At 44.4% G+C, this 18,787-nt stretch overlaps 1 protein-coding gene across 2 annotated transcripts in view; it reads left to right on the plus strand.

The window, feature by feature from the left end:
• The window catches only part of zswim5 (zinc finger, SWIM-type containing 5), a 66,743-nt gene that overhangs the window by 40,295 nt on the left and 7,661 nt on the right, over positions 1 to 18,787 (plus strand). Inside the window, exons 2-12 of one of the 2 annotated variants that reach the window (XM_015055674.1) lie at positions 8,365 to 8,552; positions 8,830 to 8,998; positions 10,364 to 10,512; positions 12,158 to 12,308; positions 13,053 to 13,229; positions 13,311 to 13,487; positions 13,938 to 14,084; positions 14,207 to 14,344; positions 16,725 to 16,876; positions 17,850 to 17,952; positions 18,045 to 18,180. In XM_015055674.1, the coding sequence (XP_014911160.1) occupies positions 8,365 to 8,552; positions 8,830 to 8,998; positions 10,364 to 10,512; positions 12,158 to 12,308; positions 13,053 to 13,229; positions 13,311 to 13,487; positions 13,938 to 14,084; positions 14,207 to 14,344; positions 16,725 to 16,876; positions 17,850 to 17,952; positions 18,045 to 18,180 (1,687 nt within the window). The remainder of the gene's footprint in view (positions 1 to 8,364; positions 8,553 to 8,829; positions 8,999 to 10,363; positions 10,513 to 12,157; positions 12,309 to 13,052; positions 13,230 to 13,310; positions 13,488 to 13,937; positions 14,085 to 14,206; positions 14,345 to 16,724; positions 16,877 to 17,849; positions 17,953 to 18,044; positions 18,181 to 18,787) is intronic. The other variant, XM_015055675.1, reaches the window with a different exon arrangement.

Genomic DNA, 18,787 nt, shown 5'->3' on the forward strand with positions numbered 1-18,787 from the left:
AGAAAAAAAACACCTCGACCCTGAAAAAACAGAAAAAAACCGCCTGGAAAAAAAAAAAAAAAAAAACACACACACACACACACCACGGCCTTCTTATGTCCAATTTAGCTCTGGGTGAACACAGCTCACACATTCTCAGGAGAAGGACAACTCCTGTGTATAGCTCACACACACACACACACACACACACACACACACACACAGACACACACACCAAGGTCCTTCAAGTCTGATTCACCCGAGGTCCACTTCAAGCTTTGCATCCTCCACAAAGCGGGCGAGGGCTTTTATTTGTGTTTCTGTATGAATACTTCTGCTCTTGGCATTTTTCAAGAAGCTTTTGGTTCTCTCTCTCAATTTTTACCTGAAAGGTAAAAAATTATGGCTTTTTCTTTTTTTTTTCCTCTGCTCAAAGTGTAACCTTCGCTCTAGTGTTGCACACATCCCACAAAGGCACGTATGAGCCAGAGTAGTGCTTGAAGACAATTAATATGCAGACAAAACTTTAACAGGGGTTGCTTTCAGATTTTAGATTTAACAGACAAAGTGTGATTTTTAAGGCCATTCAGTGAAGGATGCCGTTTTTTGTCCCCCCTGAAGGGCAGCCAAGTTCCATCCATTCGCCCAGATGTATCCATGAATGCAGTCTTTACCCACGACAAAGATGCTTTTTGTTTGTGGAAGAGGAACAGGTTTTCAAGAACTGTACCGTGTCGTTCCTCATTCTGATTATTTTGTTGGTTCTGGCGCCGTCTTTACCTTTCTTTGTCATTTTTTTAATGAACTGAAACGTTCTGTCGGAGTTATCTGCTTTCCCCAAACAGCTTCCTTCCCTCTCTGAATGACTTAAATGCATTTTGCTCAATTCTTGAGTTTTTCAGGACGTTTTTCTCCCCCCTCCTCCTGCTCCCTCCCCCAAACCCATTTGCTCAATCAGGTCAAAGATTCGAGACGAGACGCGTCAGCTGATTTTTCACCTGCGCCAGCTCCGTCAGTTTAATTTTTTTTCTTCTTTTTCCTGCTTCTGGTTGTTTTCACAGTGACACATCAGCTGAAAGGGACTTAATTAAGCCTTTCTCCCTCAGCCGTTTCTCGCGCTTCCTCTTTCGCCGTCTCGTTCCCTTCTCGCCTCGCCGTCCGCAAAGAATGGAGCAAATCAGGGAATCAATTCAGTGTAATCATGACAAATGAGTCCCGGCGGTTCGCAAGGATTTCGTTTTCCTTTATTTATTTATTTATTTATTTATTTATTTATTTATTTTGTTGTTGTCGTTGTCAGTGAGCTTGTGTTTGGGACAGAGCTGCTGGGAAATCACAAATGAATCAATCAGCTGTTATCGCATCAGCAAACACCGCTGGAAGGATGGATGGATAGATGGATAGGCAAAGGGGAGAAGAGTCAGTGCACTTTGTGTGTGTGTGTGTGTGTGTGCACATGCAGTGTCTGCTGCGCCGAGATAGACGGCTGATTGAATACAGGGCCAAGTGGGTGTCTGTGTGTGCAAAGGGTGTGTGTGTGTGTGTGTGTGTGTGTGTGTAGGGGGGGTGCTGTGTTAACCTTGGAGCTGTCAGAACAGATGGGAGATGGGAAGGGCCACAGGCTGCGAGGGATGTGTTGGCTGCTGGAGGAGGATGAAGCCTCGGCTGCTTTTGGAAAGGAGGAAGTGAGATTAAGGAGGAAAAGAAATCGACAGCGAGTTTTGTTTTTTTTTTCTTCTATTTTTTTTTTTTTGGGCCGGTTGTATTTCTGCTGAGATGCAGATTGTTCGCAAAAGTAACAAGCGGCAGCGTGTGTGTGTGTGTGTGTGTGCTGTGTCGCGTCGCAGGCTTGGATGGCAGAGCCGGGTGAGAAATGTTCAGACCACAGGGGGCCCGTTGGCGTGAAGTGGCGATGGGTTTGTGGGTGGCAGTGGAAGATTGTTGGCGCGTACGTCTCTCTTTGTATCTGCGACTGAATGCGCAGTTTTCATGCAGTTACATGGCACTGAAAAGGTTTGAGCAAAGAAAAAAAAACATTTCAAACTAAATATCGATTAGTAACAACTGTCCCCTTTCAGTGTTCAGTAGTTTAATCAAAACTAATAAATCTCACCATCTTCAACCTATAAATTAATCCACAAAAAACGTAAGAGTTTTATCCATAAAAATTGATTAGTAAATGGAGATGATCTTGTGATTCCTTCATTTTCTCTTGGCTTCAAAGTCGCAACCTCTGTTTGAACCTGAAGATCTAACCTAGAAGAAAACTAGACATCAGAACCGTCCAGGATGCCTGATGTAGGTAAAACTTGCTTTTGCTGAAAACTGTGATGTCAGTATAATCAATCTAAATATTCCTGCCTCTTATATTTCTTTCCTTTTATCACTCTGTCCACGCAGTTCTTCTCAAGGTTTAGCACTGAAACTTATCAGTGCTAAACTGACAAGTTTAGCACTGATAAGTTAGTTGCCCTTCCAGATATGAAGGGCAACTAAGTTCCATCCATTTGCCCAGATATATTATTGGCATGAAGACCTTGCGTGTGTAACACTTGAAATAATACAGTCCAAGTAGACATATTTGATTGTGATATTTCACAGATTGATTTCGTGTGCCGCTCTTCTGTCTCCCCACCGTGTTCCAGGTTTTGTTTACAAAAAGAAAACCCCTTGTGCTACAGATTAACATTGAGATATGAACTGCATTTAGTAAGAAAAGATTAAGGTTGACTGTGCGGGAAATATGTGCACTGCAACGCCGACAAACGTGAAAAAGATTGGTGGAGGATATCTGTATATGCAGATGATATTGTAGTTTCACAAAACTGCATATTTTGGCTTCTGCAGGCACAAAACCTCAACACCCTAATGCTTTTAGCAGCATTTTGCATCTGATCCTTTACAAGCAAGCATTAGTAGGACACCCTGAAATGCTAAACTGTACCATTTGGCGTCGACTCTTTATGGATTTGCACATCGTCTATTAAACTGGGGGGAATAAAACGATTCCCGCATGGGCACCAAAACGAAAGGATAGGCTTTTGGGTGCAAGTGTGGGCACGGAGCTGGGTGAAAATTAGCTGAATGGAATCAGAGCCGCTCTCTCGCATAGCATTAAAGTCCAGAGGGGGCGGGGAGAGGTGGGCGGGGCTTGCCTGTCTGCTTGCGTTTAAGCTTTTGCTTGAATAAGAAAAGCCGTAGATGGTCTTTGTGTGCGAGCGTGCACACGAGCTCTGGCTCTCCGCCCAGCTCTTTCTCCCCCCTCCCCTCCCCAGCTGATTAGGGGTTAATGGTCTACGAGCGTGGGGAGCTCTCCTCCTCCTCCTGATTGGCCGACGGGAGCCTCTGTGTGGGCGGAGCTGTCGGCGAGTGACAGATGGCGTACAAACGGGGAGGAAGGAGACAGGAGCGTGTATGCATGTGTATATATATTTAATTACAATAGAAGGATGCACAATAGCTGCCTGTCCTGTAACTCGAAGCCCGTTGTTGGTTTCTCCCACGCACCAATCACTCTGTCCGATGCGAAAAATCACACTTTGCTTATTTGACACACGAGAAACCGCCGCGGTTCTTTGTTTCCGCTTTCAATGAAACACATCAGAATGTGGATTCTCTCTGAATTCAGGCTGCTCTAAATATAAAGAGCACGAGCGACCACAAACATGCACACCCCTGTTGTCAGTATTGACAATGTCAGCGCCGGTGGCAGATTGTGTGTGTGAGTGTGTGTGTGTGTGTGTGGTTTTTGCAAGGGTGGCCTGCCTACCTGTATTCAGAGCAGATTAAACACACAAACACACCAAAGGGCCCTGCGTGTTTTTTTTTCTTCCCTCCTCTTTCTATTTCTCTTCCCTCAGGATTAGGCCAGATCGTTGTACTTGGCATCCCTCCCAGTTTGCACACATCACACCCCTAATTCATCTTTGTTAGAAATTCATCTGTTTTGCCCAACCAAAATGTGTGCGTGTGTGTGAGAGAGAGAAATGGAGAAAGAGATTAGCAATATCTACTGTGAATATCACTGACTACAGTCGGCACCGTCCCTTCTTTATGTTCGCTGTGGCATTAAGAACAAAAGCAGACAAGCTCTTGAAAAGGTTGTTTTGTTTATCGTGTGTTTTTTTTGTTTTTGTGCCTAAGTGTGTGTACGCCTGTGTGTGTGTGTGCGCACATGTTCCCTCAGACTGTCTGATGCGTCTTTTATTATCAAGTGTCATTGCTTCCCCATCTGCTGAAGACACGCTGTCTACCTCTGCTTTGACACACACACACACACACACACGCACACAAGAGCTGCGTTCGATGAAAGGAATAACTCAAGGTTAAGAGACACAGCCCTTCTCTTATGGGTCATAATCACAGCAACGGTGATTGGAGTACTCTGCTAATATTGTTTTTATATATCTATATATATAAATAATTAGGCTAATCACATCCCTCTAGCTTTAAAAGTCTTTTAGCCTGTGATGAAGGCAAAAAAGATGACGGGAAATACGTTTTGATTTCTTGCCTGACGCCTGATGAGAGGATTGTTTCTCCTCTCGTATTTGTGCTATAAATGAAACTCCTGGGTAGGTGGCTGCTGCTTAAACCGAGCAACCTGCCAATCAGGACAGCAGTTGATACAAGACGCCCAGCTCGAAAACCAGAGCTCTCTGATGACTTTCAGGACCCAAAAGAAAACTCCAACCCGCCAGTTTTAACAAACAAGTATATCAAAATGTAAAAAAAGAAAAAGGCAAGGCAATCAGGGTTTAAGAGCGTCTTATGATCTGCCAGGATTGGTCTCGCCGCCTCTGCAGAGGTGCGAATCCCCCGAAACCGCTAACTAACCCGGCTAATTAAAGCCTGCAGGGATGAGGTTTCCCTTTATGTGGAGAAGTGGCCGAGCCATAGGGGAGAGGTGCCAGACAGACGGACTGTGAACTGTGAGTGAGCCATTTTAGACTTGATTGAAAGTGAAAAGAGCAGCGGTGTCACCATCGCATCCATCCCGGTGGCCCGAGCAACAATGGGCGTTCACCTAGGAGACACAGGCGGAAAGAGACGGGGTCCACTGATCCGAAGGCGCACGTGTGCGGGGCGCCGTCGGCTGCGGGAATGATTCTGACGCTGACCGTCACCTGGACGGCTGAACTTCACAAACTCCTCCGTTGGGGGCGGAAGCAGGGGATCCGGAGACGAGTGCAGATAGTGGCTGATGGCTGGCAGGATGTAATTCAGACTGCTGTGAGTGAAGGTGGCAGCTTTCAGATCTGAGCTTTAAAGAATGCACTTTCTTGATTTCTGCTTCCTCTTCGGCTCTGCGGCGCTGATTTGAGTGAGATCAAATTTGGGGACACTTTGGGCAAATGGTTGGCGCAAACCAGCTCTGAGAGTGTGCATGTCAAAAAGCAGGAGAGAATTGGAAAGCCAATGTCTGACATTTTACAACAGTTACCGTGCTGCAACACAGAGTGTTTGAGCAGGAGGACTCAGTGGGAGGTCGTAACACTTTGGAGGACTCCTTGTGTCTATCACCGGCAGACGCACCAGCCTCTCTTTCTCCCTTTTTGCAGTCTGTTCCTCACGCTCAGATGTCTTGTTGTGTGCATATTGTCTTGGTCAGCAGCGTACAGTTGTTCAAAACGAGGGGTTTCTTGGTTTGTCATAAGTATTGACAAACCAAGGTATAGATTCACAGCAGACATTGCCCAGTGACCTGGATCGAGTTATTTGTTTCTTTTTTCTTTTTGAAGAGCAAACTCAAGACTAGACATGTAATCACTACTAGGTCAGATTGCTCTTTGGTGTGGAAGTGGTTACTGTGGAAAGAATCCAGGCTTGTCATTTCCAGTATCGGTAACAGCTAGAGGTATGGAGGTATGTCTGGGAATCACTCAGGTTGCTACTTTTACATTTGCAGTGTTGGTCTAGACTTTCTGTTTAAGCTTTCAACCTCGTGGTCATGCGGGATTTTGAAATATTGGCAGCCATTTGAGAATTACAGTCAAAGTAAGGGTCTAGATGCTTTAAATTAGATGTTATATATATATATATAATAAATAGGGCTAAAACTCTGGAAACTTGAGTCCAAAACACAAAAAGTTTAGAAACCTTACAAGAAGGTAAATCAAACAACACGAGGTGTGTCACTTCTAAGAGCGACCTAGATGTCTGTGTCAGGTCATTGTGTTAGTGTGTCAACCCACAGATCACTCACTGGCATGCGTGTGGTTTCCTTGGCGCCGCGTTGTGTTGGCATGTCAAGGCGCTCGTCTGTTCAGATGCTTTTTTACACAAGCCAGGCTTAAAAATAGACCTTTGTGGAAAATACTGAAAAGGCACAAACATGCAGTTAAATGCAATCCAGGAACTCCAAAGGCTCATTTCTGCTGATCCGCTTGTTCCTTCGGCCGCTCGCGCTCGTGGCTCCGCTCCACGCCGTGCTGAATCACGTCCTGTTTCCTGCGCGCTGCAGACGCCCGTTCCTCTGCCTGATTGCTTGCGTGTGAAAATTTCTCACCATGAGGGCAGGATCTTTGGGGTTGGGACCCCAAAGACTTTGCCAACAGTCTCACCTCTTGAACGTTTTTGTATAATTCAAAGCATTTTGCTGTAGATTGGACCCTGCGCTAAAACAAAATATTTTGTTTTTGGATTCTGCTTCGGAGATGGATTGAAACATGCCTATTAGGCAGCCGTGCCACGAAATTACAGAACACAATAGAGCGGACGTATTAATGACTGTGTCAGAGCATGTGGGACTAAGTCAGCGAGCTTTAGATCTGTGCCTTTCCTTTGCCGAAGACGCGTTTGTGTTTGCTTTTTGGTGGTCTTGATATACTTAACTTTGTGTGTTTTTGTCTCCTCTCTTTTTTAGCTGGGGAAACAGTAGTGAGCTTGGGTTTTAGGTTGGATTTGGTAATCAGTTTTGTCACGCACACTCCTCGCCTCGTAAATAATTGACCTGTCACAGTTGGATGACATGGCATAACTGATACTTTTACTTCCCTCCTCAATTCCTCCTTTGTGCTCCTCTGTTTCTCCTCCCGTCTTATTCCGCTTCATCCTCCGTTCCTTCATTCACACTTCTTTTCCTGCCTGCTTCTTGTTCCGTTCTGTACTGTATTCTTTGCTCAGTTTGTCCTTTCTTGTCACAATAATCCCTTTTAGAACTAGAGCTACAAAAGGTCAGCTGAGTAGGTGGTACGAGTTTTTTTTTTTTCTTTTTCCTTCAAGATTTGTCATCAAATGCCAGTCAGTTCCAAATTTTGTCAGCAGACAATGAGGCGCTTGTTGTTTTTTCCGTGCCCATGATGCTTTCAGGGTCACAGTGGGCTCTGTAGGCTTTTCTCATCGTTCAGTGGGGGGAAAAGGCAGGGTGTGCTCTGTGTCGTCAGTCCACCAACTCAGGGACTAGAAACAAATGGTTAACTTAACACACGTGACCTGGACAGCGGTGGGAATCACAGAAAAACCTGCTTGGGCATAAAAGATACATTTCTCCTGCTGATGCAGTCTGCCTGATATCCTTTAGTCTTTAAAGTTGCAGGAAGACACGTCGATGGTGGAAGAAGGTGTTCTGATTGGAAAATGTGTTACAGATAACTTTTGATTTGGTAGAACCGCAGGTCAGAGCCCTGTGGTACCCCACAGTTCGCCTCTTCTGCGATATACAGATCTCGGGTTATCGAGTTTGCTAAACATTTAGCGTCCAAGAAGGTTAAAACCCTTTAACCCTTTAAAACCATTTAACCTTCTTGTAATATCAAGTAAAATATTACTTGATCATGCATTTTACATCACTTCAGAGTTACAATTTCCTAGACGATCGCTGACACTGAGCTGGGATACTGACTGGTTAAAAAGCAAAACATTCAGTAGGAAAACAACTCCATCCAGCTGTTTTTGAAATTGGTTAACAGCTGGTTAAGTACAGCCAATTATGCCTGATTTAGTGCAAAGTGTTGTGAAACACTGTCCATTAGCTGCGGAAGAGGAGCCCAGCAGAGGACTAGAGTAAATGGTCAGCTTGGTGTGCGAAGCGGCCCTAAAGATTAACCGTGCAAAACAGAATTAAAGTTAATTTATTTAGCCGGCCATCTTTACCCACCGGGGAACTGAATGTGTGTCCGATTTAAAACTCATCCCACCCTTTCAAAGCCCTTTTCTCTAAAGGGCACAAATGCTTCGTCAGACGAGGCAAACGGTACCGGCACAGCGCCTTGTTGGCACAGCGTCTTCACGAAGTTTGTTTTGGTCCGATGGTCCGTGGTTGTAGATCTCTGATTACCCTGTTTTACTTTTTTCTTGCCTTCTTTGGACTTTCAATTGTCTGCATTGTGGAAAGTAGGAAAAGTGTCTCACGGTTCGCCCTTGCCTCCTCCCTGTGTCTTCTAGGGTTTCACCTGAGCGGCACTGTGACCGAGCCGGCCACAGCCTCGGAACCGGAGGTGACCCACAAGGTGGCAATCAGCTTCGATCGATGCAAGATCACCTCGGTCACCTGTGGCTGCGGGAACCGGGACATTTTCTACTGCGCACATGTGGTCGCGCTCTCTCTCTACAGGATCCGCAAGCCTGAGCAGGTAGGAAGTCGAAGACGTAGGGCGCGGACGGACGGCGACTTACCGGAGTTTCCCTTGTGACCTCAAAGTTGAATTTGTTTAATGTGATTGACCCACACAAAGTGCATCGAAATTTTAAAGGGGGAAAGATGAAGAGTTTCATTTGCATTCAGCTCTATTTAACTTTAAATGACTATCTTCTTCCACTGTACACCACGCCGTCTTGGTTTTTCACATAAAAAAACATAATTTCTCTGTCAAACCTTTTGACTTTTCTGTGTTTTGTTTTGTTTTGCAGGTGAAGCTCCGGTTGCCCATATCAGAAACACTGTTCCAGATGAACAGAGATCAGCTGCAGAAGCTGGTCCAGTATCTGATCACTGCCCACCACACTGAGGTTCTGCCCACGGCACAGAAACTGGCCGACGAGATCCTCTCCTCCAACTCCGAGATCAACCAGGTTCACGGTGAGACTCCCCAGCTGCCTCCTTTCAAACTCTATCTGAAGTCGTCTCTTTGGACAACTTCTTCGCCGTCTCGCTTTCGGACTGAATCCGTCGGGCGACAGCCGGTGCAGAAGTACAACGCTTTTCCAAATCCTTGCAGTGAAGTAGTTCCTCTGTGGCGGTCCAAACCATCGGCTCTGCAGAGGTATCTCCACAGTTACAGGCCAGACATGAAAGACGACCGACTTAGGGGGGGGGCTGGGGGGGGAAAGCTTCTTGCTAGCCCACGGGCTGCCACATGTCCAGGCACCTGATTACTCTGGTGGCGCAGCAAGCCGGGGCTTCAAATGCCTCATTTGATTTCTCAGTTTCATCTTTGCAGCCGCCACCTACCCCCTCCACGCCTCCCACCGACAGAGGCAGGTTGGATAAATCACAGGGAAAGGGACTTGATTGATGAAATGGACGCTGGAGACGACACAGGCAAAGACGTGGGAAGAAGGAAAGGGGATGCTGACGGGGGTGATAGAGACCGAGGGAAAGGCTTTCTGGGAAACGGGAGAAAGCAGATGAGGGGAGAGGAAAGATGAAAGGGTCGGAGAAAGGATTGAGATTAAACAGAAGCTGAGAGCCGTAGCAGCTCCGCGTCTCGGGAACGACAACAAACCAGACGCATCCTTTCACCAAACAAAAGTCTTTATCTCCGTCTCCGTTTCATCCTGCTCGCTAAATGTTGACATTCTCCAACGCTTGCGTCCAGGAAGCCCCACGCTGCGCTTCCTGTCCGGTGTTTGACAAGAGGGATCATGGGGGTTGGAGTTCAGGCAGTCCAGAAGCGAGGGCGCCTTTGATGGAGGAGCGTTGCTTGTTTGCTGCTGCGCTCTCCCGGCCGGTTTGGAAACCCGTCCCTGGGTTTTCCTCAACTCGCTTCCTGCGAGATCAAAGCATCCTGCCTCCAACCCCCCCACTGGAGCACATCTACATTTCTCCGCAGTGCTACTCAGACACACAGAGACACACACAGTCAGAAGAAAAAATAAATTTGGCCCCAAGTCGAGCAGCATTTCTTATCTGGAATGTAGGTGCACTGTAAGGTTTTGCCAAAAAGAGTGAAAAGAAACGCAGAGTTGAGACTTTTCATTAGCGTTGTGCGATTGCATCTTGAAAGAAGTGTCTGTATTAAGTTGAAGATTTTACGAGTCCAGTTTTTTTTCATGCCGTAAACAGCTCCTTTGGTCAATTTGAGCTTAGAATTAAGAACAGAACATATCCATGTAAAATATACGCTTTATTCTACTAACACCAGCTTTAAGACGGGGCTGGCGCTTCTCGCTGTACTTCCAGATTTCTACACTTGTCATTCACTGTCCGTGTTCATCTTCTCAGGTGCTCCAGACCCGACTGCAGGCGCCAGCATTGACGATGATAACTGCTGGCATCTGGACGAGGATCAAGTCAGGGAGCAGGTCAAACAGTTTTTGTCGCAGGGAGGATACTACGGCTCCGGAAAGCAGCTGAACTCCATGTTTGCAAAGGTTCGCGTGACCAAATCATATGTGTGGATTAGAATGGGATTTACCGTGTAATTCGCTTTGTCAGATTGATTGTTTGCACCTGAAAACTTGAAGGTAAACCTAGCAACAAGGGTCCTTTGGATATTGTGTTTCATCTAGCTTAAGACAACTTGAGTGTGTTTGATTATGCTTTCTGAAATACCTTTTCTGGCAGAATGTGAGATTTGAGAGGGAAGCAAACTCTCATGACTATCACAGGCTGCTAACCAGTCATCAGAGTATGCTAACATTTTAAAAAACTGTCTTTTAAAGTCTTGAAAACTTTAAAATTTACTACAGGCCAGAGGAAAACTAGCGCATAAATGCCGTTTACTTGAAAACAAATTGTAATACTTGCATAACTAACTTTACTACAGCAGATGATTGTTGCTACGTTAACATATTAGCTAATGTTACCATGACTTGTGACCTAAAAGCAGTGTGTTAGTTCATATGAACATTATACCTAGCTTCAGTTTAGCAATATGTGCAGTCGATAGTCATATGCTAACGTTAGCATGTTTGTCAGTGTTAGTATTTTAGCTAATAAGTTATTTAGTACATGAGCTACTAGGATAGCAGTTAAAATTAGCTGCTGGTTGCTGACATTTTACGTTGTTATCTAATACTGACTTATATTCTAATGTGAGTAATTCCGTAATAGGCGTAGTTGGTAATGTTTGTACTGTGTAGCAACATGCTAATGTTTGCTTATTTTAGCATTACCTAAGTAACTCTTGTTTTCTCGTGGTTGGTTTAATACAAATACACGCTGACACGTTATTTGCAAAACTGAGGAATCATGTAAATTGCCACATAATATTTTTAATTAGATCATGTTTTTAAATTTTGTGCAGTCTTATGCAGTATTTTTTGTTACATTTCTGCCAAGCATTTTAATGGTTTATTCTATCTTAGGTACATATAGCTGTAGCATCTCCAGCCTACATAAATTACACAAAATCTGTTTAATTTCCTCACTTGCAGACCTACATAGCATAAATTTTTCAGTGTGAAAAGATGGGAAATGGTGCAACAGCAGATTATAAAATGAGAACCTTACACTGGCCTGTGTCCACATCCAAAACATTTGTGTAACACTGGGCTTTCCATTTGCGTGCTAATCTACTTCTTTTCTGTAGTATCCAATGAAAGTTGTTAGACTTTCTACAGTCTTAGTTCTGTGTTTTCCATTCACTCTCATCTTAACATACAATTTCCATCCACCTTTCAATTGTGCTCCTGTTGGACACTCGCCAATCCTTTTTTAACTTTTTTTTTAATCGCTTTCATTACTAAACATGCTTTCTGCCAAACAGTGCTCAACGTTTTCACTTCTTTAAAGGAACTAAAGATTTCTTCAGTCAGTGGTCGGGTTTCCTACGCAGTCTGACGTCCAGTGAATGTTAGGCAAGCATAGAAAAACACTTGCCTAAATAAACAGAAAATAGTTTGAAACCAAAGGACAAAAAAAAAAGAATACGTCTGCCTTCCTGTTTTGCTTTTTTCCTCCATCTGCTCTCAAACAGCTGCTTTGACTTTACCGTTGGGGAGAACGTAGAGCATGTTACAGTGCTGACTTTGTTCCAGACCCGGTGAATTCCTCACAAGCTGCTGATCCTTTCAGGTACGGGAGATGCTCCGGATGCGGGACTCCAACGGCGCTCGAATGCTAACGTTGATAACGGAGCAATTCATGGCAGACCCTCGACTGTCACTGTGGAGACAGCAAGGCACAGGGATGACGGACAAGTGCCGGCAGCTCTGGGATGAACTGGGTAAGAGGCTACACACTACCAGGAAGGCAAATTTATCATTTTTCTTTACGATTTTTTTTTAGGCGACTTGATAGTGGGGTTCACAGGTCACTGCAGGTCAGGCAGAATCCTTCAGCCGGGACAAATATGGATTCACCTAGTTTGGTTAAAATGTAGGAGGTTTTTTTTTTTTTTTCCCCAGTGGACGGCTGTTCACCCTCTTCCTCCCAAGCTTCTCCTCTTGCTCTCGGCATGCGGCGAACGATAAAGGCTTACGGATCAATAGCGCTGCTCAACTTCTCTGCAATCAATCTCAGCATTTAGGAGGTCAATAAGAACACTTCCCGAGTGAGCAAGTGAGATCATGACACAGACAGAAATAACAGCCAGACGGTCAGATCATTTTTCTCTGGGATGCAGGCGTCTGACAGCTGGCACAGCTGGGGGGGAGGTGTGTGCGTAAAACAAATACTGATCATCTTGTTTTTTGTTGTTTTGTTTTGATCATAATGTCTTAAAAGTAACCCCAAATCAAATTTGACCTAAAGAGAGTTTTGTTTAGATTGTTAAAAAAAAAACCTACGTTCGGTTTTCTTCGTCTTTGTACATTACGAAACTATTCCTGCCTGCTGATATTTTTCTCATTTTGCCATGTTGTAACCACAAACATAAAATATGTCATTGCGACTGAAATTGCATTCCAGAGCTTCCATTTCCTTTGGCTCTAAACACCTGACCCCCTTCCTCCTCTCCCGCTGCCCCCAGGTGCGCTGTGGGTGTGCGTGGTGCTGAATCCACACTGTAAAAGCGAGGAAAAGAGCGGCTGGCTGAAGCAGCTGAAGAAGTGGGGAGACATGGACGTCTGCCCGCTGGAGGACGGAAACTACGGCAGCGAGCTTCCGAACATCACCAACGCCCTGCCGCAGAGCAACCTCGCTCAAGGTCTGCACCAACGCGCGCGCCTCCTTTTTCCGCAAAGCTGCGCTTTTCAGGGCCGCTCATCACTGTCGGTGTTTGTGTCAGACTCTCTGTCCAGACCGAGGCGGACGGTGTTCAGCCGCGCCGTCGAGGCGTGCGACCTCCACTGGCAGGACAGCCACCTGCAGAGGATCATCAGCAGCGACTACTACATGTCTCCGTCCTACCAGAGGGAAGGGGAGAGCTTGCTGTTCAACCCACAGGGGCTGCCGCTCTGGCTAGGTGCTATTTCAATCCACATTCCCATTGAAACTGTGATTTTTCTTTGTTTTTGCGTGGAGTTATTATGTATTCATTTCCTCTTTATGCTGAGAATCTCAGTTTCAATTTGCTATTTAGGGAGCTAAATAAAACCGTATTTTCCCCGAATGACAGCACCTCTGTGATTGTTCCACCCACGTCCTTTACTTTCGCTGAAAGCTGACCCAGTACACTCGCGCTCTCTCGCGCGCACAGTAATTCTGCTGATATTCGCGGCAGTATCTGCAGTAAGCAGCTTTCCAGCTCAGATCTGTCAGATTCTGCAACTTAAGCCACCTATCAGGCACACACCGGCTTTCTGCTGAGACTGCACCCTGTGTGTGTGTGTGTGTGTGTGTGTGTGTGTGTGTATACGCCGCCTGACTCTGCGAAGCTGTCCTGACCTCACCTCGTTTCTCTCCCGACACGCAGACCACGTCCCGACGGCGTGCGCCCGCGTCGACGCCCTGCGATCGCACGGCTACACGAGAGAAGCGCTGCGGCTGGCTGTCGCCATCATCAACACGCTTCGCCTCCAGCAGCAGAGGCAGATGGACATCTACAAGCACCAAAAGAAAGGTTCAAACATTAGAAACATTAGGGAGCACAGTTTATTTTCTAGATCGGGAGCATCGTTGCAGTACTTTTTAATGTTGACTGTTTTATTTTATTGTTGTTTTTTTTCCCGTCTCTGCTTTTAGAGCTTCTCCAGAGAAATGTTACCTCCACCACCAACCTGGAAGGCTGGGTGGGTCATCCATTAGACCCAATCGGTTGTCTGTTCATCACGCTCACAGAAACGTGCCGCATGGATGATGATAACTCTATGGACACCGGAGGTATTAAAAAAAACTATATGGTTTGGTTTTCCTCATTTTACCTTAACAGAAATGCACTTAGTTAAAAGAGTGAGAGTTTTGGCTAAAAGAGCTAGCTAGCTCTTAGCTAGCTTGTAGCGTGGGACAACTAAACTCTACATTTTAGCTAGGTGTTAGCTAGCTTTTATTGTCCCACAGTGGGAAAATTCATGCTTAATGCTTGAAAACTTGCAACATATTCCAAGGGTTTACATTCACATTTTTTGCTTAAAACTACCTTGCTGCTGCTGCGTTTTAAACCGTACAGCTAAATAATCCTGGCTAACATCGACTTCAGCTAAAGTGCTGTATTTGTCCCATCTTGAGCCTCCAAAGTTCATGAAAGTACCACCAGAATGTGTCTCTCCTCAGCCTTTGGTTTATACATTGGCTTTTATGCTGTGCTGAAACTTTGCTGGCTGAAACATTATCACAGTGAATCCTCTTTTCCTCCTGGACTTTCTGTTATGTGTTTGTGCTGCTGTTGCAGTGAAGGCAAATTAAACTCAGTGATTCCAAGAGTTATTCTTCTTCAGTACTGATTGCGAATACTTTCAGGGCACAGATGGAGGGCTCCAGACCGGTCAAGCTTTTTTTTTTTCTTTTTTTTTCTCTTGTTCTTGGGCTCGGTCTTAGCTTTGGAGTGTGTCATTTTTGTTAAGTAATTAATCATTATTTCATTCATTTTGTCGTGGACAATAAAAAAAAAAGTGTCCTGAAATATTAATCGAACTCTTAAACATTTGGCGTCTGTCTTGGAAAAAGCAACCTCGACTCTATGCCTGGTTAAAAAGAGGTTTAAAAAAAGAACTACACTGAATTATTTTAGATTGTTAAATTGTTGAAGTCTTTCCAAACTAATATTACTTTTGGAAAGTTTTACTACTTTTGCCTCAGTGGGATTTGAAATCCACCAAGTTCAAGACTTTATAGGCTTAAGCTAATCAAAATACAACATGTAAAGATTCAATGTAAAAATCGCCCCCCCCCCCCCCCCATAAGGCTTTGGGTAAAATCAAAATAAGGACCTTTCTACCTTTCCATGGTAGTTTTATGGAGCACATTTTTTTCTGGGTAATCTGGGTTTTTTTGGTTGTGTTTTTTTTTTGCTCTATTACAGGCTATGAAAACAAAAAAAGGCATAAATAACGACACCAGAAAACGACTCTATTTCTGTGGAGAGTTTCCTAAAGTGGAAACGCTCTTAACGACTGTTTGCTATAAGGTTGCATGCAGCCGTAAAGTATTAGAAACTGAGTGGGCTGCACTGAACACGCCCCTGTAGTTTGAGTGTGGTATGCACAGAACCCAACCCCATTTGAATTTCCTGACTTGTCCTCTTTACACCAGCGGCCATTGCATTTTATTTATTTTATTTTTTTGTTGTTGTTTTTTGTTTTTATTATTGTTTAAAAGCTTTGGGTAACAATGTTGGCTGACCACTGGCAACGTGCTGCGTGTGGAACATGAAGCAAATTAGTTTCATTTTCAGCTCCGTGGTCATATTTTCATAACCAACGGAGAACAGCTGGAAACATCTGTTTATGCACTGGCTAGACTCGGCCTCTGTGTCGTCCAATCACAAACCGCCTCCTCCCCCTGTCCTCCCCTCAGCTTTATCAAATCAACTTATTGAGCCGCTGATTCGGAAGAAACAAATTGACCGTACCAGAGGGGGAAAGTCTGTAAAATCTGTTTCCATTTTTCCACTCTAACTCACCACATGCGCGCTCTCCCAGCACAGGCTCCCTACCCACATATCCCTGGAATAAACAGGATTTAGGGGGATCTGTTGCTCAGAGGGGATTTAAGCTGAATGATGGGGTAGAGCGGTGGGGGTCGGAGGGGAGCAGGAGAAAACAAATCAACAGCTGAGGCTCCCAGGGCATCTGTTCTCACTTATACTTTATAAAGCAGCAGTGCTGGGTAAGCAGCCTTTTCACCAAACGAGCTCAAACGAAGTTACAAACAATGCTTTATTCCCCATTTAATTAAAAAGATATACGCATATTTTGTTAAAAATAATGAATCCGTAACGCCAAAGCGTGCGGCTGATGTGCTACAAACGCTCAGGTTCGAGTTCAGGTGGGCTTTGTGCGACTCCTTCTGTCTCAGCAGTTTCTTTTATTTCTATGGTATCTAATTAAAACTAATAACTGGTAAAGCACGTTGCCTTTTTCTGTTTTAGAGAGCTGAAATATATACATATATTAAAGAAATAAATAAAATGAACACTGAACATAGACACAGCTTGAACAGAACACAAGCAGCACATTGTTTTTAGCGTTTTAAATACGTATTCCTCTGATTTTCTCACCGGTTACCAATGTGGATGTTCGGTCTTGTCCCTGTTTTCTCCAAGAAGGCGATCCTAGACCTCCGGTCTACCACCATGTGCCCGTGTGGGGGTGTCCAGATGTGGGGGAGTCCTACCTGACTCTGGCCTTGGAGGTGGCCCTGATGGGCATGGGCCAGCAGAGGATCATGCCAGAGGGACTGTACGCCCAGGACAAGGTGACTTTTGCATCTGTTAGCAGTAAATGCACAGCGCTCTCATGAAAAGTATTCAAAACCTCTCGAGCTTTACCGCGATCACAGCCACAAACTTCAGTGTGTTGAATATTGTAGACGAAGTCCTGAGAGTTGGGGGATTTCCAATGTCATTTATTTATTGTTTTTGGTTGCCATTCTTTATTTTGGATATTTAAAATACCTTCCAGTTCCAGTGTTAATTGTTCTTTACAAAATGAAAGTTTGCTAGTTTTTGAGAGGGTGAGTTTGCGATATTATGCCATGTTTTATATATATTACTAGAAAATGGACTCCACGCTACAATATTATTGTTTATCGCAATAATTACCTGGACAATTTATCGTCCAGTAAAATTTGGCACTGTGACAGGCTTACGAATAGCATGACAAAACGTGAAATACATCAATGGTAATTACTTCTGCACTTGATATTGGTTGTGCTTTATTAAAAATATATTCTCTGCATATTTAAAAGGAAAAAAAAAAAATCCCGTTGAGGACAGTGTTTCTCTGATGGCAAATCACTATAATTTAACATCAGCTGGAAGTAAATGTCAGGCAAAAAAAACAAAAAAAAGCATAGAAAAGGTCACGGCATTTTTCTTTTCTTGGAAAAACAAGCAGAAAGTCACAGCACTTAAGTTCTCGGCGCACTGGAAGAAATCCGGGGAGCGTTTCTTTGTGCAAATGGTAATATGCTTTCGAGGGTTTAACGTTGCTGCCGCAGACCTTTCTTAATGTCATTGGAATTAGCGACAATATTAATGTTTTAGACGTTTAAAACCCAATCAAATGCACTAGAAGGACCTCTGTGTCGCTCTTTGGCTGGAATTGAATCCCGTCTGTCTCAAAGTGTGCGGAGGAGCGCTACAGTTCCCTGCTGAGAGTGAATCGGTCGACTTCCTGCTTCGTCAGATAACAATTTGACGACACTTTGTCTTCTCGCCGTGGCCCAGGTGTGTCGTAACGAAGAGCAGATCGTCTCCAAGCTGCAGGAGCTGGAGCTGGACGACCTCCTGGTCCAGACGCTGCGGAAGCAGGCCGTGCAGCTGCTGGAGGGTACGCTACCCGCCGCTCGTTTCCGCGTCGCGCACGGGTTCGACGAAACGTGACCCTTTTTTTTTTCCTGTCTGTGTCCGTCTCGGTTTCAGCCGGTCCGTTCAGCGGCCTCGGAGAAGTCATCCACAGAGAGAGCGTTCCCATGCACACCTTCGCCAAATACCTCTTCTCGGCTCTGCTGCCGCACGACGCAGACCTGGCGTACAAGGTGGCTCTCCGCGCCATGAGGTGAGAGATTCTTCAGGGCAAAAAAAAAAAAAAAAGAAAAAGAAAGATGCAACTCCTATGTTTAAATGTGGGGGTAAATGATTCTCAAGGGATAACCAGAATGTATTTACGCAAGATTTTCAAATTCTTTTCTTGAAATCCTTGAGAATCCTTGAACTTGAATTAGGCATTTTCCAGATTTGGAAAGCTCTGGATTTCTGTGTAAAGTCCTTGAATGTGCCTGATAGTCAAACCTCACAGTTTTGATCTGTGTAATGGAAATAAAAAAATGAATATTGTAGACGTAGTCCTGAAAATATAACGTATTATATTTTATAAATTAAGCAAAGTTTATGAAATTCTGGGAATTTTTTTTTTATAAATTGGTATTTTGATCAGATGTAAACACAAAATTTCACTGTCCCTGCTATGGAGAAAACAATCAGAAGACATTATTAAAAGTAATAAATGATGTCAGAATAATTCTGAATTGAAACTATCTTCTTTACTTCATTTGTATTGTTTTTTGTTTGTTTATTTATTTATTTATTTATTTTCAATTTCCAACGTGTGGTGCCGGAAAACCTTGAAAAAGTGCTCGAATTTTACTGTGCGGAAAAGTGTGCGA

Source organism: Poecilia latipinna, unplaced genomic scaffold (assembly GCF_001443285.1).
Source record: "Poecilia latipinna isolate Pla-1442-1.1 unplaced genomic scaffold, P_latipinna-1.0 Scaffold1330, whole genome shotgun sequence".
Taxonomy (NCBI): domain Eukaryota; kingdom Metazoa; phylum Chordata; class Actinopteri; order Cyprinodontiformes; family Poeciliidae; genus Poecilia; species Poecilia latipinna.